This window comes from Apis mellifera, unplaced genomic scaffold (assembly GCF_003254395.2).
Source record: "Apis mellifera strain DH4 unplaced genomic scaffold, Amel_HAv3.1 GroupUN_248, whole genome shotgun sequence".
In the NCBI taxonomy this organism is placed as follows: Eukaryota; Metazoa; Arthropoda; class Insecta; order Hymenoptera; family Apidae; genus Apis; species Apis mellifera.
The window spans coordinates 322795-348304 of NW_020555859.1; the positions used below are offsets into that span (position 1 = coordinate 322795).

The 25510-nt window shown below is 18.0% G+C and overlaps 3 protein-coding genes across 5 annotated transcripts; 2 read left to right on the top strand and 1 right to left on the bottom strand.

Annotated features, from left to right (window-relative positions):
* Positions 1–1958: 1958 nt before the first annotated feature.
* LOC113219360 (outer dense fiber protein 3B-like) lies at positions 1959–5743 on the top strand (the record flags this gene model as incomplete). Its single annotated transcript, XM_026445976.1, has 2 exons — positions 1959–2182; positions 5713–5743. Coding segments are annotated over 2 exons (255 nt in total), but the record flags the coding sequence as incomplete, so codon positions are not given.
* A 1819-nt stretch (positions 5744–7562) lies between these two features.
* Positions 7563–10896, bottom strand: LOC102653753 (nibrin). 3 transcript variants are annotated; one of them, XM_026445965.1, is made up of 9 exons: positions 10620–10896; positions 10418–10533; positions 10148–10305; positions 9917–10076; positions 9585–9840; positions 9333–9470; positions 8087–9258; positions 7919–8002; positions 7563–7814 (listed from the first exon to the last, which is right to left on the bottom strand). In XM_026445965.1, the coding sequence occupies exons 1-9, from the start codon at positions 10642–10644 to the stop codon at positions 7734–7736; spliced, it is 2190 nt and encodes a 729-aa protein (XP_026301750.1). In that variant the 5' UTR covers positions 10645–10896; the 3' UTR covers positions 7563–7733. The 3 variants fall into 3 exon arrangements, with proteins under 3 accessions (XP_026301750.1, XP_026301749.1, XP_026301752.1); XM_026445964.1 differs by having other exon boundaries at positions 10400–10533; positions 10620–10891; XM_026445967.1 differs by lacking the exons at positions 10418–10533; positions 10620–10896 and having other exon boundaries at positions 10170–10297.
* Positions 10897–18661: 7765 nt separating this feature from the next.
* LOC727524 (outer dense fiber protein 3) lies at positions 18662–23815 on the top strand. The gene is made up of 3 exons (XM_026445977.1): positions 18662–18665; positions 19845–20049; positions 23505–23815. The coding sequence occupies exons 1-3, from the start codon at positions 18662–18664 to the stop codon at positions 23761–23763; spliced, it is 468 nt and encodes a 155-aa protein (XP_026301762.1). The 3' UTR covers positions 23764–23815.
* Positions 23816–25510: the final 1695 nt, after the last annotated feature.

A 25510-nucleotide genomic window follows, 5' to 3' on the forward strand; every position in this document is an offset into this window, starting at 1 on the left:
AGACTAAACTAAATAAAATAAAAAAGACAGATATTACAAAAATTATTATAGATTATTACAAAGTTAAAAAATACAGTGAGCATTTTTTTGATCATACAACAATGAATGATATTCTCTAATATATTCTATAATACTTATGATCTTATATATAACAAAATCATATAAAATCTTAGTGGAAATCCATTATGATTTTCTTTATTAATGTTTTTATTATCCTAATAAATTGTAAAAATAAATTAGTTTCTTAAGAGAAAAATCAAATATAATTTTTTTTATATATTGAGACTTTATTTAAAAATATATATTTTTATAAAAATAACACAAGATATTATTTAGAAAATATAATGTTTATTTTGTCTTAATAGAGTTTCAATTATTTAAATCAATTAAAAAAAAATTATTATTTTATTTAAATTGCCTTATTCTTTTAAATTAGTTTAAAGATTTATTTATATAAAAATAAAAGTTGCTAAAAAAATTTTTTATATGTAGTAAATATCTTTTTATTTAATCAATCATTTTATTTATTTGGAAATTTGAAAAATTGATTTTTATTTTTTTTAATGAATCTTCTTCCCACTATATACTTATTCCTGTTTCGCTTATTTGTAACTTAATTAAATAAACTTCAACCTTAACATTTTTATATTAATTTTTGTATTTCTTTTAAAAATATTTTCTCTAGAATTAATCCTCCAAAGATATTCTATAAATATAAATAAATAATTGAATAAATAAGTTAATAAATAAATTTAAATATAAATATATATTATATAAATATATTATAAGTAATTATATTTTTCTTTCGAAATCATATAATTCATTTATAATTCATAATATTCATTCATAAATTATTTAAATTCTTTTTTTGTTGAATGTCTATAAAAGTTACTACTTTTTTTAAAAGTTATAAAATCGATTCGATTGTTGTCATGATGATTTTATTTTATCAATAAATTTAAAAATTTATAAAATAAAACTATAAAATATTTTATTAAACATATTATAGACAATGAATATTGATTATAATGATTATAATTTTCAACAAATGCTGTTCCCTCGTTATTAAAGACAAAATTAAGATATTTTTGTCATACAAATCATTAGATTTAATATTTTTTTATTTTTTTGTATCGAATTTTTTAAAGATAAAATTTAAGAAGATTAATTTATTATTTTTAATTATTGTCTAATATAAATAAATAATATGAAGGCTAAAATTAAAAAAGATTCTATTAATAAATTATCAATAAAATCTTTGAAATAAAAATATTATTTAAATATATAATAAACTATTATATTGATGTTTATGATTATTCTTTTAAATAAGAAAAGAATTAATACAAATCAATAAAATTATATTATATTCCTTCTATTACTATAAATTAATTTTAAGAAAAAATAAATATATAATAATTGCTGAACATTCAACAATTTTTTAAAAAATTTAAATAAATATAAATATTGCATGAATTTGAAATATTTAAAATATTGCAAAAATATATATTGTAATTATTAATTATTAAAAATATAGTTTTATTTAAAATCTAGATGAATTTATATTTATCATATGTCTTTTGAAATTTTATACGTTTATTTAAATTTTTTTATTAGATAAAAAAGATAATCTTATAATTATTAAATAATTATATGGATATTTAAAAATTATATGAACTATATATATTAACTATATGAATATTAGATTATAATAAAATTTATATAATAAGTTAATATAATAAATTTTAAAATAAGAAAAATAAATGTAAAAAAAAAAACAAAAATAATTTATAATTTAATCTAATATTTTAAATGTTACAAAATATTATTAAAATAATGCGAATAATTTTCAATTATAATTATTATTATCAATTAAAATAATAATTAACTGTAAATTAATAATATTTTTATGTTTATTCAATTTAATTAAAATATTTGCATATAATAAAATTTTATACACGTGTGCAGGTCCTGCTCCTATATATAAATTACAGACTTTAGTTGGATATGAAGGTCATTGTTTATCTCGACCAAGAGGTCCTGCATATACTATAAGACCTCGAACAGAAATTCAAATACCAAGTATTGGACCTGGACCACAGTATAATATATCAAAATTAACAAATTATGGAATAGATACTTCACCAGCATATACAATAGCTGGTCGAGAACCATTTAAAAGTAAGTACATTTTCAAATACATTTATATTTATTAAATATATATGTAATATGTTTATATACATACATTATAATAAATAAATGTTATGAATTTTATTAAATAGTAAAATATTTTAAGCCGAATTCATATTTCATAATTAAATATTATATAATAATTTATTAATTGTATAAAAAAGATATCGAAATTTTAATGATTTTAAATATATATTATAAAAGATAATTAATAATTATTCTAATATTTTTCTATATATATATATATATATATATATATATATATATTAACTAAATTTAAGTTAAGATTTTATAATATACATAATAAGTATTATACATAGATGTTATATATTCTAAGTTACATTCTCTATTATATATTCGGAAGAAAATTTTTTAATGTTAGCAGTATTATTAAATATCGAAACAAAATAGTTATCAGTAGATAGTAATATAGTAGAATATAGTAGAATATAGTAGAATTGGAGAAGAGTAATAATATTCTAATATCTATTAATTATATTACTGGCAGCTATTTTGTTTCGATATTTAATAATTCTGTCTATGAACACATATGTTTTTTTATGTATTATATTTATACATTGTACATTGTACCATCGTATAAATGGTATAATTTGTTTTGTTCTACTACTTATTTATTATATTCCTTCTAATACAAATCAATAAAATTATATTATATTCCTTCTATTACTATAAATTAATTTTAATATTTTATACTGGAAAATCAGGGCTGAATCGATTTCGAAAATAATTAGTTAACTATTATATATTATTATATAATTTGATTAAAACAGATATAATTGTTGATCGATTATAGTTCTTTTTTCAATTCTATATTGTTTTCTGAAGGTTATATATAAATAAACTTATCTTTTATATCTATTTTTGATAATTGATATTATTATTTATTGAAGCTGCATTATTGTATATGTACACATTTTTTTATAATATCATTATAGAAAAAAGATAAACATATTAATAATTTCTAGCAAAATATTAAAATAGAAAAATTAATTATATATTTTGAAATTAATGCTGCAACATGGGACGTTCTTTCCTTTAATATAGGATAAATATTCAATTTTTAAAATCTGAAAAATTACATATTTTTATATTAAATATTGTTGAATTATTTCATAAATATGCATATATTTGTATATATATGCATATATTGACTATTCGAAAAATATTATAATGAATACCACAAATTTCATATTACAAAAAAAAATAAATATATATTACAATTGACAATGAGGTAAATATGTTGAAAATAATATGATTAATAATTAAAGAAAAGAAAAAAAAAACTGTTAAACTACTGCTGAAGGCATAATTGCAAAATTAATATTTGTTGAGATAGTAACGTATATAAAAAAAGAAAATATAAATGATATTAAATATTTCGAAATTTTAAATTAAAAGTGAATTTTAGTATTATTAGATTATTATATATCATATGCCACATATTTCAATTATCAATATATGCAATTTTTTTAAATAAAGAGAAAGTAAAAATTGAAAAAATAAAAAAAGCAAAAATAATGTGAAAATATTATGTACTGTAATATAAATATTTGGAAATGCAAATGCAATATTTGATTGTATAATACAGAATAAAATTCAAATTTACGTATACCCAAGCGAATGAAAATAAAAGAAAATAAAAGAATATAATCAAATAGATAACAAAGATTTAAAATTATTAATAATATGAAATAAAATTAATGAATTAATTAAAATTGTAATAGTTGCAAAATTATATAAAAAAAAAAGTTAATAAGATAATAAACTAATAAAAGATTTATATAAAATTTATTGCATTATAAAAAACCAATAAATTAAATAATAAATTTGTTATAATAATAATAATAATAATAATAATAATAATAATAACAATAATAATAATAATAACAATAATAATAATTAATATAAAAAATCAAAATTATTTGAAAATAATTTTTAATTCAAATAATTTTGGTAAAGATATTTATAAATTCGCGAAATATTATAATATCAATAAAATAAATGATGAAAATGCTAAACATTGTCTTCTACAATCATATAGAAAAAATATCAAATTTGAATAGATAGCTGATATATTATATGAAAAAGAGTTTGAACAATTATTAAAAAATGCAAAATTTATACATATCTAATAATATTAATTTCTTAAATAATACATAATAATTAAAAAATGAAATAAAAATATATTTAAAAGAATTGAAATTAATAAATTCATCAAATGTTTTACATTATTGAATTTTAAGCACTAAAATTTATTGTAATTCTTCGCTATTTAGTGAAAATTGATAATTATGGAATTATTAATCAATCCAAATAAGGAATTTTAATGTGAACATAATATATAAATAAAATTTCAATCAATTAAAGTTTATTATTTACGAATATAATTTAATAAGATTAAATAAAATTATAAAATAAATAACAAAACAAAATAACAAAAATAAATAACATTAAAACTGAAAATTATTGAAATATATGTTATACATGTATATGTCATGCTGAAGTGATTTCAATATATCATTTGAGTCAAAAGTGAAATATTGATACAAAAATATTAAAAAATAATACTTTTGTGATCTTTTTTTTGTATATTTCTAAAATTGAATTTTAAAAAAAAATTATTTAATTTATTTTAAATTATTTTGATACTTCTATTATTATATTTTATTTACTGTAGTTATAATATTACTTCAAAAAATAAAATGTATAATATAATAATATAATACATAATATATTTTTATAATTAAAATTTTAAATTTTACTTATAATTTTAAAATTTCATGACATTTTTTCGTCAGTATATGTAGCTACAACGAAAATAATAATAAAAATGATATCTAGTATCTAAAATTTTGTATTGATATTGAATCAAAATTTATTAATAAATATCGATAGATTGATATTAATTTTAATATTAATTATTGTTATTAGTATAATTTAGAAATTAAAGCTGAATAACTGTTATATTATGAATTAAGAAATATTATTTTAGAGTATTGAATTTGATAACATATATTTTAATATATTATCAAAATCGATATGTTATATATTCGATATAATTATTATAAAAATGGTTAAATTTGATGTTAATTAATATTATATTAAAAAATAAAAAAAATATTAACATCCAAAAAACTAACATGATCTTAAAATAATATTCACAATGATAATCACAATGAACTTTTATATAATTATATCATAAATATGTAATTAATGTCATTAATACATTAATACATTCTAAAATCATATATGTATTTCTTAATTTTTTTTTCTTAATTTAATAGTAAAAATAATTTAAATATTGATTTAACTGTAACATTTTGTTGTTTGTCATATAAAGAAATGCAAATGTGCATAGAGTGCATATATATCGTTTGATAATAATAAAAAATAATCGACAAAGATAATTATGATATCCAGAATTTTTATTCTTAATTTTTTTTATTTTTATTTTGTAAATATTTTATAAAATTTTGTATAGTGAAATTATAATTAAAATTTCAGTATCACTTATGATGTTGATGTAGAAATTTAAAATATAATAGTTTTTTAATTTTATTAAATTTAAAATATATTAATTTTTCGCTTTCATAATAATCATTCTTAAAAATAAATATTAGAAACTGTTAAAAAATTAGTCATATAATTATTTTTCATTCTTAATTTAATTCTTATTTAATAATTATTTTCCTTTACTTTTCATTCTTAAAGTCAATATTTTTACTTTTCAAAACTTTATTTTAAATTTTTTTCTGAAATTTAGGGAAGATAGAGCAGAGAGAATGCAGACTCTAAATATAAAATTTTTAGCTTTGGATATTTATTAATTTTCGAGATATTAATAAAAATTTTTTGGTATTATATATATTGAATTCTGTCTGGATGTATATATTCATGATATATATGCATTAGTATGCAACTATTACTTATATTGTTACTATATATTGTTTTTGAAAATAAATATATATATAATAAAATAAATATATCATGTATCCAAAATGTATAAAGGATGATTATTATAATTTAAGGAAGATAATTATTATAATTTATATTTATCGAACAACTTATTTTTCGGATTCGGATTCGGATAGAATGCAAAATAAAAAAAAATTAGCGATAAATATCATCTAATTAGAATGATTGAAATTAAAATAATTGATAATCTTCCAATCTAATTTTAACAATTTTTCTTAGATTAGGAATATTTCAGGAGACTGGTCGCTCTTGTTATTGACTATTTATATATCTTTATGTATACCGAATATTTTCTTAGATGAATGTGGATTTCAGAGAACACAAGCATTTATAAAATTTGAGGAAAAATCAGAACAATTTTAACATTTGAACCAATTAAATAATTCGGATTAAAGAAACATTAAACAATTTTGAATCTTTTGAACTTTGAATTAACAAAAACATTTTAGAATCTTTGTGATTTCACATATTCATTCATTGATAAATAAACTGTCATTATAATATGGACTTTGTTCTTAATTGTTTAAAATAAAACTTTGTAATAAATTTTATTATTTATTTAATATGTCTCTCTCTTAATATGAATTGAAATTAACAATAAAATTTGAAATTAATAATAAATATTCTTTTTAAAGAATATCTTATAATTTGGATACATATAATTCATTCTTCAATATAAATATTTTGTTTCTCTAATATTACCATTTGATTTACAATAAATGAAGCGCATCGATTATTTTAAAATTATGAATGAAATGTTATTAATATTTATTAATATTTTATTTATATAGTATTAATACAATTGATATTTTTTTGGATTAGTTCCAGATGCTTTTGTGCTCTTATTATAAATTTAAAATAACAAAAATTTAATAATTTTGAAATTAATAGTTCTTGAATCTATATTTATTAAAATTTTTTTATTTTAATGAACATTATATGTTTCTGAAATTTGACACCAATTTTTATAAACTTATTAATTTATAATTTATCCTATAAAGTTAATATCAAATGTAATATAATAATTAATATATAAAATAGCATCTAAAAATAAATTAAACTTAAACAATAATATAATATTAATATTATTCACTATAAAAATAAAAATATTTTTTTAAATAAACAAATATTTTATATTAATTACATTATATTTTATATTATAATACATTAATTCTGTATGTATATATTTTATTAATTATTATTTTATTAATTAAATTTTAAACATTAATAATATTAATTATTTTATTAATTATTAATATATTATTAATTTTAAAATTTTATTTAAATTTTCTTCAAAATCATTTTTTAATATATATTTGAAATATAAAATAAATTATAAAATATAGAGAATATTTAATTAAATAAATGTATGTATCATAGATATAAAAAAATATTATTTAATACAAAAAATTTGTTATTCACACAAAACTATTTTAATAAAAAAATATAAATTAACTTAAACTAAAAATTATATTATGCATAATATAAATATACTAAAAATAATACTATTTGTATTTTTTTTTTAATTTCTCTAATTTTGAAATATCTTATTAAATATTTGTAATATCACATTTATTCCATACATACATATCATCTAAAGTTATCCTTTTCTTAGGTATTAAATTATAAACCTAAATAAATAAAAACTATATTAGTCTTTAAAATTATTTCTAAAAGTAATTTAAAATTATTTAATGTATAATATACAAAGTTATTTAAATGTTTCATAAATTACCTTTTTAAATGTTTTACCATGGAAACGATTTCGGAGAAATGATGAATGAAATTTTGTTAAAGTATTAGAATTGTTTTGTTCTTCCTAAAATTTTAAAATAAAAATTGCATATTTATAATGAAACGTAAGTTCATAAAAGTTATATTTATATTCATTTGAAAAACTTACATTGATTGTAATTAATTCTACATTTGAATTTTCTACACATGACTTTTTTCTAATAGATATAGTGAATTCTTCATCAATATCATTTTCATTAAATGTTTTACATGTTTTCTTAGATCTTTTCCGATTTTCTTCTAATGTTTGTACTATTTTGCAATTTTTATCATTTATATCTGTATGAAAATGATCTTTGCATGGCGAGTTTATAATTTGTATTTCCATATTTTCATCTTTTGAATTATTTATTTCAAATATATCATCTGATTTATTATCTGTAAGAGTTTGGGTAGAATTTTGACAATTATTTATATTTGATTTAATTTCTTTTAATTTAGAATTTCTTAAAAAGTTTTCTTTTTCAGAATTTACTTCATTTAATTTTATTTTTTTATTAACTACTGAATCTTTGGATTCTTCAAATTTTTGTATATTTTCATTTTTTTTTATCTCTAAATTTTCACTAAAATGTTGTGTACTTTTTGATAATATATTTAAAAAAGATGATGATTCGGAAATATTTCGATTTGTTTCAGGAATATTAACTATATTTTGTTTAGATTGCATTATTTTTATATTTTTATCTATTATTGGAGTATCATTAAAAATATCTTTTTCTTCTATACATTGTTCATTACATTTTAACTCTCTTACAGATATATTATTAAAATCCTCATTTGATGATTCTTGACTATTGAAATCTTCTGATGATTCAGAAATAATTCTTGTCATACATGTATCTTGGTTATTTAAATCTATTGTTTTCATGAAAATTTTATCATCAGAAGTATTTTTTGTTTCTTTTATGCACTGTGATTCATTACATTTTATCTCTTTGATAGATTGTTTATTAAAATCTACACTTAATAATTCTTGACTTTTCAAATCATTATACGAATCAGGAATAATTTTTATTGTATGTTTAGATTTTTCAATAGATAAATCTGTGTTTATTGAAACATTAGAAATTATTTTTGGTAATATTTTCACATTAGATACTATATCTTGTGTATCAAGATTTAGAATTTTAGATGAATCACATTTTGGTTTTAATCTTTTTAAAAGCTTCCCAAATTTATATGCTGGATTGCAATATTTTTGTAAGGAACAGTGTAATATAGCTAAAGGTATTTCAGCTTCTGATACCATTTTACGTTTACTTGCTCGTAATGTATTATCTGAAGAAACAAATTAATTAATTATAAATTAAGAATTATTTTATTAAATATTGTAAGATATAATAATAATTTACATATTAAATCATATTCAGATGAAACATTTTGTGTTAATTGTGTTGATTCATTATCAGAATATTGTAATACAACAATATTTGGTGCACAAAGTTCTTCCACTGACCAATTTTTTTTTGAGTATAAATGTGATGTGCCACCTAAGATATATATATTTCTTATTAATAATAATATGTTATATTATATTTATAATATATTAATGTTTTCTTAAAATAAATTATATATTTTAATTTTAATTTTAATTTGCTATTTACCTGCCATTTTTATAATTTTTTTATATATTTTAAATTGAATTGTACTGAAATGCATGAATATTAAATCTTTAAATAATTTTGTTCTCTTTATATTTGGAAAAAGAGATAATTTTTGTTTATTAATTAATGATTCATTAATTGGTGGAACAAAATTTTCAATTTCTGGAAGATCTTGACCATTGTCTATTGCAATTTTAACTGCATCCCAATAATCCATAGTTATTATTGGTATTGCATAAGCCATAGCACAAGTAACCTGTTTTATTATCCAAATTAATATAAATTTAATTCGCAAATAAAATAATTAAATGATAGAATTTTTCAAGAAAAACCTTTTCAGTTAATTTAGCTTTTGATACTGTTAAATGTGTACATATGCTTAACCAATCATATAAAACAGCACCATCAATTTCATCCATCAAACGTTCAAGTTTTTTTCTATCATCTTGATTTAAGGTAGATACCAATGTTATTAAAGGTATATATACCACCCTAATATATAAATTTCTTCCATAAGACTTATAAAACTTTTAAAGGAAAAAAAATAAAAACTGAAGCTTTACGTAAATAAATTATCTTGCAAACCAAATCTTATTTTATCTTTGTCTTGTAGATTATATCCATCTTGAGTTACTTCTATCATTTCATATTCACGGAAAATAAATGTACCATACTTTGATTGTAAATCTGTTATTATACATGTAGATGTTATTTTATCTTCCTGGAAAATTATTTTTATTAAAATAATTTGTTTTTAACAAATAATGATTATATTTTTTGCAATTATATAAATAATATATTTTTTTTAAAAATACCCTTATAACTTCTTTAACCTTGATGCGAATAGAAGCATGTAATCTGCTGATTGATTCATCATTTTTCAAGATTATATCACCTTTCTTTCTACCAAATATAATTTCTCTATCTACTTTTAAATAGATATAATCTCCTATAATATAAATATCCATAGCATAAAATTTGTTAAATAATATTGTAATTTATATTTGATTTATTATTGTAATTAAAATATAATACCATCTGGATCTATCAAATACCACATTGTATAAATCTGATAACTTTATGAATTTTTAAAGTTACAAATATATGTTTCTTAGTTATTATACACTTTCTTCGTTAACTATTATCAATTGGAAAAAATTTAATTATAAAACATGTTATAAATGCTCAATACGGTTAGCTTTTCTTTTGCATTTTATGTTATAGTAGTTTTTATCTGTATAAAACAACAAAAAGTGTTTCTTTTTCTCGTAAAATATATAAACATAAAATAATATAATATATAGATTTAACAGTCAATGCATATTTGTATACATAGTTTACGAATACTAGAGGGCAGAGTTGTGCATCGATTAAAGTTAGATTATGATTCATCAATTATTAAAAAAAAAAAAAAAACAATTGATTTATTTAATTGATGATATTAATCGTCAAAAACTCGTGATTATTTAATTGATCGATAACTATTAATTATAGTGAAAATTTAATTATTAATAGCTAGTTTTGAAACGAAAGTTTAAGAGAAAGTTAAGTTTATCAAGATTAAAATTTCAATATTAGAATTTTAATTAAAATCATTTTTGTCATGCATCATTACATTAATTTTTGAAATATAATAAAACATCTATTAACAAATAAAAAATTATATATATTTTAAATTATATATATTTTATTATTAAAAAATAATAAATTCATTGTAAATAAATATGCAAATATTCATTTATAAATATTTATTTTTTGCATATATTTTTGTTGATTATTTCTATTAAATGCAAAATATTAATATTTATGGAAGATTTTTTGCAAAAATTAAAATTAATATAAAAGTAATTTAAAAATATCAGTTGAATTATAATATATATTATTTTTTGAATTATAAGTAGTTTAATATTAGATGAAAAGAAATGAAGACAAAAAGAGATTTTGTTTTTATAAAAAATTTTAAGTTTTAACAATCGATTTTACTAAAATTTTAATGAAATAAAAGATATAATTTTTCCAAAAATATTTGATTTATATTTTTTTTTTACCGACATTCATAGTTAGAGATTAAAGATAATCTTTAAAATCGGGGATAAAAAATTTTTTTTTTTCAATATTTTGAAAATTCTTTATAGCATAAAAAAATGTATAAAAATTTAGTTTAAAGTTTTTTTATGACTAATTTGATTATTGATTTTAAATTAATTTTTAAAATATCTATTATTTTTTTTATATAAAATATAATGATACTTTTGTCTAATTTTGTTTATTTTAACTAACCAATTTTGTTTATTTTATTTTAAAATGTAAAGATTATAAATTATATTATATATATGAATATTACGTGTATAAATATACGTTATTAAAATTTGTATTAAATTATAACTATATTATAATAATATTACTTTATACAATATAAAAGAAAAATTCAAAACTTAAGTTTAAAGGTTTATAGAATTTATTAAAAGAAATAAAAAATATAAATCCCGCAATAATTTAATATAAAATCAAGTTTTATCATTCACAAATATTGAATATTGTGAATAAATTAATGTAAAATTGTTTTTACTTCTATTACTACTTATATTTACTTATATTTACGAAAATCGAATATCATAAATTTGTTTCTTGAATATAAATAAAAATTATTTAGAAATAAAATGCTTTAGTTTAAGTTAATGAAAAATTATTATTGATAAATTATTAACAAATTATAAATGCAAAATAAATATTGTTAATAAAATATACGAAATATATATTTATTATTTTCACATTTAAATAATAAACAAATATTGTTAATGATTCATGTTCAAGAATAACATTTTCTATATTAAATAAATATTAAAAATATATTATATATATTTTAAATATTTAAATATATTATAATATATACATTAATTAATTTATTATCATTTAACTTTGTTTATGTCTACAAAATTAATTAATATTAATAATATATTCAAATATATATGTATATATATATATATATATATATATATATATATATATATATATATATATATATATTACATATTTTAAATTAATAAATCAATTTCTCTATTTACATCTAATGTAAATAGAATTACGAAATCATTAATGATATCATATATTCGATATCATATATATAAAATGATAAAATCAAAATGATAAAAAATTTTACATCGATTGATTATAGAACTTATGTTATTGGTCCTGGTTTTTGTTCTTTGATGAATGAAAATGATAGATAATAATAATTTTTCCTTTAAGAAAAATACATTAAAAAAATATATTAAGAATTTTTTTTTTTAACATTTTGTATATTTGAATATATTTCGAGATCGAAAAATGAATTTTGATTTAATATTTTTGTACATCCATGATAATACTTAATAATTTTTTAAATTATCTAATAAAACATAACAAAATTATTTCACTAAAATAAAGAAAAATTATAAATTTAGAGACTAATTAGAGACTTATTAAAGACTAAAACATTCCTAAAATATATTGAAAACTGAAAATAAAATAATAACTAAAATTAATATTTATTATTTACTTTTTATTTTTTTGAAAAAATAGAAATTATAAGAAAAATATAATAAATATCCTAAAATATTCTTTCTATGCTAAATGCTCTAGAAAAATTCATTATTTTAAAATAATAATAATAATAAACAAGAAAAATAAAGACATTATTATATTTTATATGTCTGAGAATATTAATACGATTATTTTAAATAATTTATAAATTATTTATTGTATAAAAAAATATTTTATAAAAAAATTACATAATATAAGAAAATATATTATTATAATATTATTTACATAATATTATTTTTTTTATAATTGAACATGATTAAATAATATTATATAAAAGTTGATTTTGTATTTTTAAATAACTAATTATATATTTTTTTACATTAATCATATCAATCATATCAATCAATGTTATTATTATTTAAAACATTACTGAATAATCATATTAAAAAATTATTATAAAATTATTAGTTTAAATTTTATAAAATTCATCTTATGACAAAAAAAATATGAATAAAAGAGAATCATTTCATATGATTTTTATCTTTATTATATCTTTTATCATATATAATAAATTATATTTTATCTTATTGCTTTTTTTTTTATGAATTGTTATATAACAGAAGAAATGTTATATATTATGTTATATAAAATTTTTTATTTTTTTAATGTTGTTTCATTTACTATATAAAGTATTTTATTGTATGAATTTGGTATGAATTCGGCTTAAAAATAATATAGATATATTATACATATATAATTTAACATATATACATACATACATACAATATACTTAAAGCTCTAAGCAAAGATTCATACGTGACAAAATAGAGTTAAAATAAAAATTAATTAACAATGACAATAATAATATATTGGATATATTTGAAAAGATTTTAAATATCAAAACAATGAAAAAAGTTATATACAGCATATAAATATGTATATAAAATATATATGCATGTATATTCTTAAAACTTAATTAAAAAATTATAAATATTTTAAGTTTGAATTAGATAGAAGACAATGATGGAATGAGAGTATGCAGTTGGTATGCAATAGTATTGTGATTACGATATAATAGAATCATTTGAAAAATAAATGTATTAATATTTTTTTAAATATATAAATAATATCTAACTAATATATAAATAATATATAATAATATATAACTATTTTTAAATTTCAATGTAATATAATATATTGTGTAATTTCTTATTTAACACAAACTTATCTCGAATAAATTACAACGAATTCCAGAAAATTATATATAACATTATATTAACATTATATTATAACATTATATTATATACATTATATATAAACAATGTTATATATATTTATTTAAATTCAGAGGTAAATTTTTGTACAAACATTCTATTTAAATCCATGTTAAATAATATTCAATTTACCTACTTGAAAGAAACAAATTAATATTAATTGAAAAATCTTTGTCTCTCATTTATCATTATATTTATTTTAATATTATATTTTTATTCTGATGTAAGATTATTCAAAAAAAAAAAAAAATAATAATCGAAATTCAATATCTATATTTTGATCATATTAATATCATATTTTATGTTCACTTAAAATTCGTAAAAAGATTATACTTTTTTTCACATTACTACTACGATTTGACAATTTCTTTATTCATTAATTTCTTTAAATAAAATTATTTTAATTATCATTTATTACTTAGTTTTTTAAATTTGATGATTATTCAATAAGATAATTTAATTAAAACTTTATTTTAAAATTTAATTAATTTTATTTAAATTTTATATATTTTATGTATTTGAATATATTATTTTATCTAATTCTAAATTTGACTTCATAATATATTATTAAAATAGCGTTAAAATTGCTAACAAATTTAGTGCATTAGAAAAAAAGAAGATAAATAGAATGAAAAAATGAAATAGTAATATTTTAAAAAATTTTTAAAATTGAATCTTATATTTTTATATGTTAAAATACAAAAATTTAATTCAATAATCTTTCTCATTATCAAAATAATAATATTTTGTTCTGATTTCGTTCATTCATTGATAATATATATTGTAAATAAAAATGTAAAAAAAAAAAAAAATTAATGAATTTATAATGTATATTTTAGGTATATACATATAAAAAAAAAATTGTAATATATATGCATTTTTTGTCAATATGTGATACTAATTTATGTAATATCGATTCGTAATTAATATATATTCTGGTTTAATTATTTATTATTATTTTTCTTCGAATTAGAAATTGAATCCAAATGAAATAAGAATTTGTTAATTGTTTTTTTATTTACCGATTTACTTTATTATTGTTCAATAATCTGTGGAATTTATGAAATATAATAATAGAAATTGATTTAAGTATTATTATTCTTACAGAATAATTATAAGAATAATTTAAAAAAGTAATTTATAAAAAAAACATATTTATAAAAAAAACATATCATTTTAAATAAAATGTTTTTAAGTGAAATGTAATTATTATATAATGCCAAATATTATGAAATTTGTTGTAAATTGTTTAAAATAAATCTTTATTAAATAATAAATATAGATTTCAATTTGCATAATTAAAAATGATAAAATTTTTTTTGAGCAGTACATTATAGTTATATTATATGATATATTGTATTATGTTACATCAAAATTTAGAAAATAGTCATTTGTATATCTAAAATTTAATTTTCATTACAGGATTATACAAATGACACTGCAATACGATATTATTATATATTTTAAACTAAATGTTTTCATTTTACTCTCATTTCATTCTATCTAGGCAATTTGGAAATTAAAAAAATGATGAAATTTCGTGTAAAAAAAATATTTCTAATAGAACTTTATTTTTCTTTGCTGTCAACATTCATTGGTTTTAAAAAGTAAAATTATCTTTTAAAAAAAATTTAAAATTTTCATTTTTGAAATATCTCAAAAATAATTAAATAATAAAATAAAAGATATTTAAAAAAAGTTTTACCAAAAATAAATTTTTGATCGCTTATCTTTGACACTAAAAATATGCTACTATTCGATTCGTGATTGCGGCATTATCTGCATCAATTAAATCAATTGATTTCAAAAGAAGACAAAAAATAAAAAAAGAAAAATTTTCAATTATTCCAAAGAAAAGTAATAGACATGATTCAATCTTTAAATAAGTTGAAGAATTTTATTCATAAAAATTGTTATTAAATATATTTAAATTTAATATAAATAATTTATATGCGTAAATTAAAAATAAATATCAATTATTGGATCATAAAATCAATTTATTAAAGAAAATTATTAAAATTAAAATTTATTACAATTAAAATTTTAAAAAATAATTTTATTTATTTAAAAAAAATTTTAAAATACAAATTATTTATAGATATGAAAAGAGGATCCAGAAATATAATAAAAACATTTTTTTGAAAAATAGAAGTGGCGGTAAGAAGTAACTCGAAAATAAATTAAACATAGATTTTTCAAAAAAAATTTTTTATTCAGTTTAGACACAATAAAATCATGCAAGTTTTGTTTAAATTTTTTTTTGAAAATATATGTTTCACTATTTCTTGAAATTTTTCGAATAAAAAATTCTTAGTTTTTTTGTAATTTCACACTTTAAAATCTAATGTTGACATCAAAAAAAAAAAAAAATAGGATTGTAAAATAAGATATATGGTTTATTTTACTTATATGCGAAGTTTCATAATTTTTTTAATTTCTGGATTTTCTAACTTTTTTTGCAAATCTAATTTTTCTTGTAAGTTTTTTATATCTATAAGAACTTTTTTCATTATTTTATTTAAAATTTACTTTCCAAAGTGTCTTGCATTCTTGTAAATATTTTGTGCATAATAAAACATTTTTACGTAAATACTTGTTAAAAGTAAATAGTAATTTTTTAAATGTAGATTTATTTTTGATATAAGGCATTTAAAACAGATCATCTGAATATTTCTGCTTATTAGTTAAAAAAAATATACAAAATCAAACTTATAACAATAATAATCAAGATATTCAATTGTTTTACATGCTTCATTCCATGTATTATTAAATTTATTGTTCCGAATATTTCCAACCTTGAAAAATTTAACAATTCGAAAGTTATAATGTATTAAAATTTATATAATATAATACAAAAACACGATAAAATGCTAATATTACTCGTGTTTTGTTTATATTTTTTTTTTATATTTTTTTTGTGATATATTTATATTTACAACGATAATTTATGATCAATATAATTTAAACATTTAAAGTTAAAACTTGTAAAAATGTTAATCTAATCTAAGTTTCTAATTTATAATCTTTCTTTTTTACGCGGAAAAAATTATTCTCATGGATATCTCTCCTTCCTAGAAAGAGAAGCAAAACAATATCAAAATTTTAAAAATCAAAATCCTAATAATAGTCTATATGTATATTGAGAAAATATTGAAATACATATTAGGCATTTTCGAGCGTAATTTATTATTTACATAAATTAAATCCATAGAGATCTTTTTAAATCTAAGAGAGTACTTATCATCTTTTCCTAAAATTTTCACTATTATCGTCAAATCAATAATATCTCAGATCTTAACCTTAATCGCTACGGGCGATTTTTCCGCCACGGTACTCTCGATGAACAGTACAATCGCCGCACCAAAAATGTACACAGTATTCGAGAAAATTCGTCAGCCGCGTTTATGGCATTTATTTATTTTTTTTTTTTTGTGATTTTTATTATCGAGAAATCTCGTAAGAAACAAATTATAAAAGAAATAAAATACTGATGCTATATTTTCAGAAAAAGATATTCAATGTACAATAATTCCAATACAATAACTCGCTCGTCATATGTAGAATACGCGATATTTTATGCAAAGCGATTATAATCGTTCATGCGTATCAATAAGATTTTATGTATTGGGTTGGCAACTAAGTAATTGCGGATTTCATTCATAGATGGCTTCAGTTCAATTTTTAGATTTGCTGGCGTAGTTCAAATGTAAAACATATTTTGTTATTTGATAGTTGGCAATTCAGCTGTCAATCAGTAAAAAAAGTTTTTTGATCGGTTGCGTAGTTTTCGTTTGGCGTTCGTTGAAAAATGGAAAATCAAAAGGAACATTATCGTCATATTTTGCTTTTTTATTTTCGCAAAGGGAAAAACGCATCGCAAGCTCACAAAAAGTTATGTACTGTTTATGGGGACGAAGCCTTAAAAGAACGGCAATGTCAAAATTGGTTTAACAAATTTCGTTCTGGTGATTTTTCACTCAGACGAAAAACGCTCTGGTCGTCCAGTTGAAGTTGATGACGACATCTAATCAAAGCAATAATCGATTCGGATCGTCACAGTACAACTCGTGAGATTGCAGAGAAGCTTCATGTATCACATACATGCATTGAAAACCACTTAAAATAATTTGGCTATGTTCAAAAACTCGATACATGGGTTCCTCACGAACTGAACGAAAAGCATTTAACGCAACGCATTAACAGCTGCGATTTGCTAAAGAAACGTAATGAAAATGATTCATTTTTAAAACGACTATAAACGACTATAACTGGCGATGAAAAATGGGTTGTTTACAACAATATCAAGCGGAAAAGATCGTGGAGCAGGCCACGTGAACCAGCTCAATATCAAAAGCTGGTATTCATCAAAAGAAGATTTTGTTATCAGTTTGGTGGGATTACAAAGGAATTGTCTATTTTGAACTCTTACCACCCAACCGAACGATCAATTCTGTTGTCTACATTGAACAACTAACGAAATTAAACAATGCAGTTGAAGAAAAGCGGCCCGAATTGACAAATCGAAAAGGTGTTGTATTCCATCATGACAATGCAAGGTCACACACATCTTTGGTCAAAAATTATTGGAGCTTGGTTGGGATGTTTTGCCACATCCACCATATAGTCCTGACTTTGCACCATCTGATTACTTTTTGTTTCGATCTTTACAAAACTCCTTGAATAGTAAAAATTTCAATAATGATGATGATATCAAATCGTACCTGATTCAGTTTTTTGCTAATAAAAACCAGAAGTTTTATGAACGTGGGATTATGATGCTGCCTGAAAGATGGCAAAAGGTCATTGATCAAAATGGGCAACACATTACAGAATAAAGTTATTTAGTTCCATGAAAAAATTGTCTTTGATTTTCTAAAAAAAATCCGCAATTACTTAGTTGCCAACCCAATAGAACAACTATAGTAGTAACGAAAGGGTTAAAATCTGTTTGCAATCCATAATAGACGATTAAAGCTTTTAAACTTATTCTCATATACAAGAGCTGATATCCTGAGTATATCAGGATACTGGCAATTAAAATTACTTGAGAGAATGACTTTATAGATTCAACTTAATTTAATCTACTTTAATTGGAGATTTTTTAGTAAATAAGATTAAGTTTATATTAAATTAGTACTTTCGAAGAACTTCTATTTCGAGAATCCTCTTTTTTTGCAAATATTTTATATTCATTAAAAATATATATTTATTATAGTACATAAATTAAAAATATATATTTATTATAATACATAAATGAATCTATATCTAAGGATATCTCTTAATTATAATTATAAATGTATATCTATAGAAATTTTAACACTTCATAACTTTTGAACGAATTTTGTCAAATTTTTCAAGGTTAAAGTATAAGATTATAATATAATCAAAATGATAATATATATCAATATAAAAAAATATAAACTCATAAATGATATTATTTATATTATTATATTTATTTATTTAGTAAGAGATCTTGGACCAGGACCAGGAGCACATTATCCAGAATTGTGTCCGCCAATGAATCACAAAATTAGAGCTCCTGCTTATAGTATTAAGTCTAGAAGTAGAATAAAATTTGATGATATTGGACCTGGTCCAAATGCATATATCTTGCCAACTTGTATAGGACCAAAAATTCCTGACAAAGTAGCTCAAGGCGCCTTTTCTATGTACGTATATAAATTAAAAATTTTATTAAATGTTAGATATTAAAATGTTTATGATTAAGAATTTTGTGATGAATTAAATTTTGATTTTTAAATTTAATATGTCTTGTACTTATATCTTATATATAAGCCTATAATCGTATATATATATAATCGTATATATAAGGATATAATGGCATATATGATTAAGTATTTTGTAAATATTAAAAATTATCTATCTGCGAAAAATTTTTAAAATTGAGATTTAGAAATTAAATATAATATTTATTTGTTTTAATATAATAATTTTAATATTAATAGAATAAATTTATAATTTTAAATTTAATTATATTATTAATAATATGTATTATTTATTTTTAAATATTTTAAAATATAAATTATAATAAAACTTTATTTATATGAATATCAAAGAACAAATATGTTCAAATTCGAACAAAAATTGTTTATGTAATATAGAAGTCTATCTATTTTTTTTCTTTATCTATGATTATTCGATATATGATTCTCATATAAGACTTTGATATATAAAAATATAGACTTTGATATATATAAAAACGAGATTAATTTTAAAGCATATAACGTATATATTATGTATTCTAAATATTTACATATATTTTAGACATTTGTATAAATGGAATAATGTTCAATGGTAGTTTATATAATAAAAGCTTAAATAAAATTCGAATAACCAAAGAATTATAAAAATTTTGATCGAGATGAAAGGAATTCATGTTTACATATTGTTCATATAAATATTGTTTTACTATATTTTATAAATAATAATAATAAATAAATCTTATATATTTATTACATATTATATTTATTTTGACAAATATTTTGTTTTTGTTAATAATTTATTTAAATTAACATAGTTAAAAATTATGTGAAATTATAATATTATAATAATTATTATTAAATTATAATTATAGTAATATATTGGTCGTAAAAGCAGTTTTGATTAAAAAGTTTTTATAATTAAAAATATTAATTTATTATTAAAATTTATTATTAAAGCTTTTTAAAATAATGAACATCTTTTTATATTTGAATAAAATTTTTTATTGATTTTTTAATAATAATTGCTATATGAATTGCCATATAAAAAAAATTATTATATTTTTATTTTATTATATATATATTATATAGTTTTAAATATATACAAGTATATTATAAATTGAAAGTTTTTTTTTTGAAATTGAGAAATATCATTATCGAATTTCGAAAATGCTGCACGATTCAATACAAAGTTATTTTATCAGATATCCTTGCCTTTTCCATTTTGTTATTCTTAGAAACATTATATTTATATTTTTATATATTTCATTATATGCTTATTTTAACATCATTTCCTTAATTCATTTATTTCCTTGTGACGAATGATAACTATAAAAATGTTAGTTATTCATTCAGTGCCCTCATTAAATTTCATTAAAATTTATTTCTTATTATAAATTATTAGATAAAAATAAATAAGTTAATTGTTTTTGATGATTCTTTTAAATTCGTTCTTCCTATTAGCTAACTAATCAGATTAAAAATTTTTAAGAATAAGATAATTTTTTTCTATTTTCATTTACGAAATATTTTCATCTTGAAGAAGCGAATTATGACAGATTAAAATTAACCAATATTTTCCTTGAAATGTTTTCGAAATGCAAAGTTTTAAAAAAATTAAAAGGAAATCAATTAATTTTCAAATTGTTGATATTTTTTTTTTATATTGCATCAATTACATATCATGTAAAATTTAACCAGATTTTTAGAGAAATATTATTTAATGATTTGTATGTATAGAATATCTCTATAATATCGGATTAATTTTTAAAAATATTAATGTTATAAATGTTTTTATCATAAATAAAATTGAATTTTTTCTTTGAATAATGTATGTTTGCACGTGATACATCTCAATAATTCAATAACAATAATAGATTATTTTGAATTATTAATTTTGATCAAATTGATTCAAATCATTATGAAGAACATAAAAAATTATTCTAAATATAGATATTTAAATTTTCGAATTATTTCCATTTCTGACTTGCTCGCGTATACGAGAATTGAGTTTCATTTTTCATAATGTCATGATAGATGATCATGTGTCCAACAACAACAAGTCAAAGCGATGTGTAGTTACAAGAAAATTATCTATTTATCATATTCGGCATATCAGAATACAATATGTTTATAAAAAGATATTAAATAGATCTGTTATCTTACTTTTTGATAAAGATATATACTCTTAGAAATCAATTTTAATTAAGAGAATCATAGTTTCTCGGTGAGACATGATAATAACCAACAAAATCACAGTCAGCATCTTGATTTGCGATATATTCAAGTTAGAGAAAAATTCTTCAAACTATAGTCATCGTTGCACAAAGATATGATGATAATTAGGGATTGATCAGCATATGTTTATTATAGATTTCTCCGAATATAAAATGATGTTCATTCAATCGTGTTTAGAATATGTCATGAAATGTATTTTGGGATCATTTTGTACCTCAATTAGGCTTCATCTCAAAAATATATAATTGTAATCAACTAAACTCTCCTCAAAAATAGCAACATCATTTGTTTAGGCTTAATGGATATCGGGAATTGATAATAATGAAAAAAGATTTTCGAGTGAGAAATTTTTTCGAATAAGCATACATATCGTGAGCACTTATTGCTCGTGAATAGTATATATTTATTATTATAATAATAATTTCACAATAATTAGTTGGATATCTAAAAAATGAGTTATATTTTCTGTCAGAATTTCAAGTATTCAGTGTTTTTATTCTGTCACTATTTTATCCAATGTGAAATTCTTTATAATTTTTTTAATGTATCTTATATATGTATATGTATATATATATATAGATTTTTTCACTTTTTTATAAAATCTATTTTCCAAAAATGTTTTACATTTTTATAAATATTTTATATATATATAAACAAAAATAATACTATTTATATTATATTATTAGATTTATATTAAAGAATCACAGTCTTTGAATTTAAAAGAAATTTTTTTTTATTTTTAAAATTATTTTTTTTATTTATCTAATACATTTATTCTTTCTATTACTATTAGCACAAATTCATTTTCTTATTTTCTTTATACTCATATATTCATAATTTTGTTTATCAAGATTTAAAGATTTTAAAGATTTTATAATTATTTTTACGATTAAGATTTAATAATAATTATTATTATAATTTTATAATAATATCATAATTTTATATTATCTTCAATAATTTTAAGTAATATAAATTATTTCTAAAAATTTTTGATAAATAATAAATAATAAATATACATTTATATATAATTTGTATTACATTTTTTATAATTCTTATAACTTTGTATATAATGGTTGATATAATAATAAACTTGTAGTCTGTTATAATATAATAAAAATAAATAGTAATAAAAATAATAATCAAAATATGTTTTATATATTTCATAGAGCTGGAATTCATAGAATTAAAGAAGAAGATGTTGGTCCTGGTCCAGCAGCTTATAGAAATATTCGAACTGATCTTGTAAAACGTAGTGCTCCAGCATTTAGCTTAAAATGGAGGACTCATTTAGCAGAATTAGAATTAAGTCCAGGTCCACGATATTATCCTCTATATAATACTGGAAGACGACAACCTATGTATTCTTTTGGAATAAGACACAGTGAATGTGCTGGTTTGCCTATCACAGATATAGATGAAGATTAATAAAGTGTTAATTTTATAAATTATTATATTATATAATGAAAATTTTGTATATAATTTTGTAATGTCTTTTATATTTAAAATATATTTTTTTATATTGTTAAAATAGTTGATTTATATTTTTAAATAAGCCCTCTTATTTATTATTAATACATTATTAATATTAATAATTATATATTAATTATTTATAATTTAAATATTAAATTATTCTTTTTTCCCGTTAAGTTATTTAATAATAATATTAAATTTCTTTATGTAATAACTCTTTGATGTTTGATTGCAATAATTAATATCAGAAATGGATTAATTTAATCTTATCAAAAAATTTAAATGATTGATGTGTATAAAAATTCTTTAGTTCGGTGTACAGATGAAAAAAGTGAAATTAATTACAAAATCGCTGCAATTGCAGTTGAGAGAATAATCATGATTATAGTTTGAATGAAACGTTATGATCTCTTTCATTTCTTTCATTTTGTATTTTATGTTTGATTTTATTAGAATTAAAAATATAATCTGTTATAATATATATTTATCTATATAATATCTATATAATATTTATAATTATCTATATAATTATTTCTGTAAGAAATATCAGAAATACGAAATAATATTTCAAATTAAAATTGTATAGTATATATCAAAATAATTGAAGAATTCTGTGAAGATTACAATTAAATTTTTATATAGAATATTATATTTTATTATTTCATATTCTTGTAGTTAATATTGCATATTCAAAAGATTATCTATATATATTTTTTTCATAAAGCGCTGTTAAGCTATTTTCTAAGTTTATATATGCCATATAAATTAATATTAGCATTATCATTTCAATTTACATGTGAGAACGTTGTTCAGTTATTTTATATACCATGATAACTCTAAAAAAAAAATAATAATTGTGTTGTATTCAATGTGGAAAAATTTATACATAAAAATAACATTTCTTTATGATGTTGAAGAGAATAAAAAGATAATTTCAATATGGATAGAAATAATCTTAATAATAGGGGACATATTAAAAAATAATCATATTTAAATTAGAGTAAGTAAGACATATTTAAAATAAGTAGACGCATATGCGCGCATCGCGCATACACACATAAATTAAAATTTTTTAGAAGTACTATGATGCGATTCAGCAATATAAATGTTAATGTAATATGTAAATTTTAAAAATTATTAATTTAATGGTTTATGAAAAATATATAAGTAGTATTCTAAATATGACTTAATATTAGCTATAAAAATATATAATAAAAAATAAAGAATTTAAATGTGATATTCACAGATTAACATCTAATTATCTAACATCAAGATCAAATAGTTATCATCATTACTACATTTTTATTTGAAACATTTTTTCTTATTTTTGACATTTATGAAGATAATTATATGTAGATATTTAAAAAAACGAACGTATTGTATATTATAATTCATGCAAAAATTCAATTTGCATTCTGTCTTATTTTAAAATTATTTAAAAAATTCAAATCTTTAAATTTCCTCTCAATATATCTGAGCGTTGAATACTCTTTTTCTCTGTAGAATTTTAATTACTGAAAATTAATTACATTATTCAATATTCTTATCTTCATCTAAATTTTCTTATATTGGTTTTAAATATAAAAAAATATGAATTTAAAATAAAATAGTTTTATTTATGTTTACAAAATGTACATATATATATATAAAACATATACAAATATAAAAAGATTGTATCATATTATTTTAATCTATTAATATT

Bases quoted from the DNA above. Each gene is read 5' to 3' on its own strand.
- LOC102653753 (XM_026445964.1), bottom strand. From the start codon at position 10,644: ATGTGGTATTTGATAGATCCAGATG. The intron at 9,471-9,584 runs GTAAATAGCAAA...TATATATCTTAG, and splicing joins AAAAATTATAAAAATGGCAG to GTGGCACATCACATTTATAC. The intron at 8,003-8,086 runs GTAAGTTTTTCA...TTAAAATTTTAG, and splicing joins TAGAATTAATTACAATCAAT to GAAGAACAAAACAATTCTAA.
- LOC727524 (XM_026445977.1), top strand. The intron at 20,050-23,504 runs GTACGTATATAA...TATATTTCATAG, and splicing joins GCTCAAGGCGCCTTTTCTAT to AGCTGGAATTCATAGAATTA.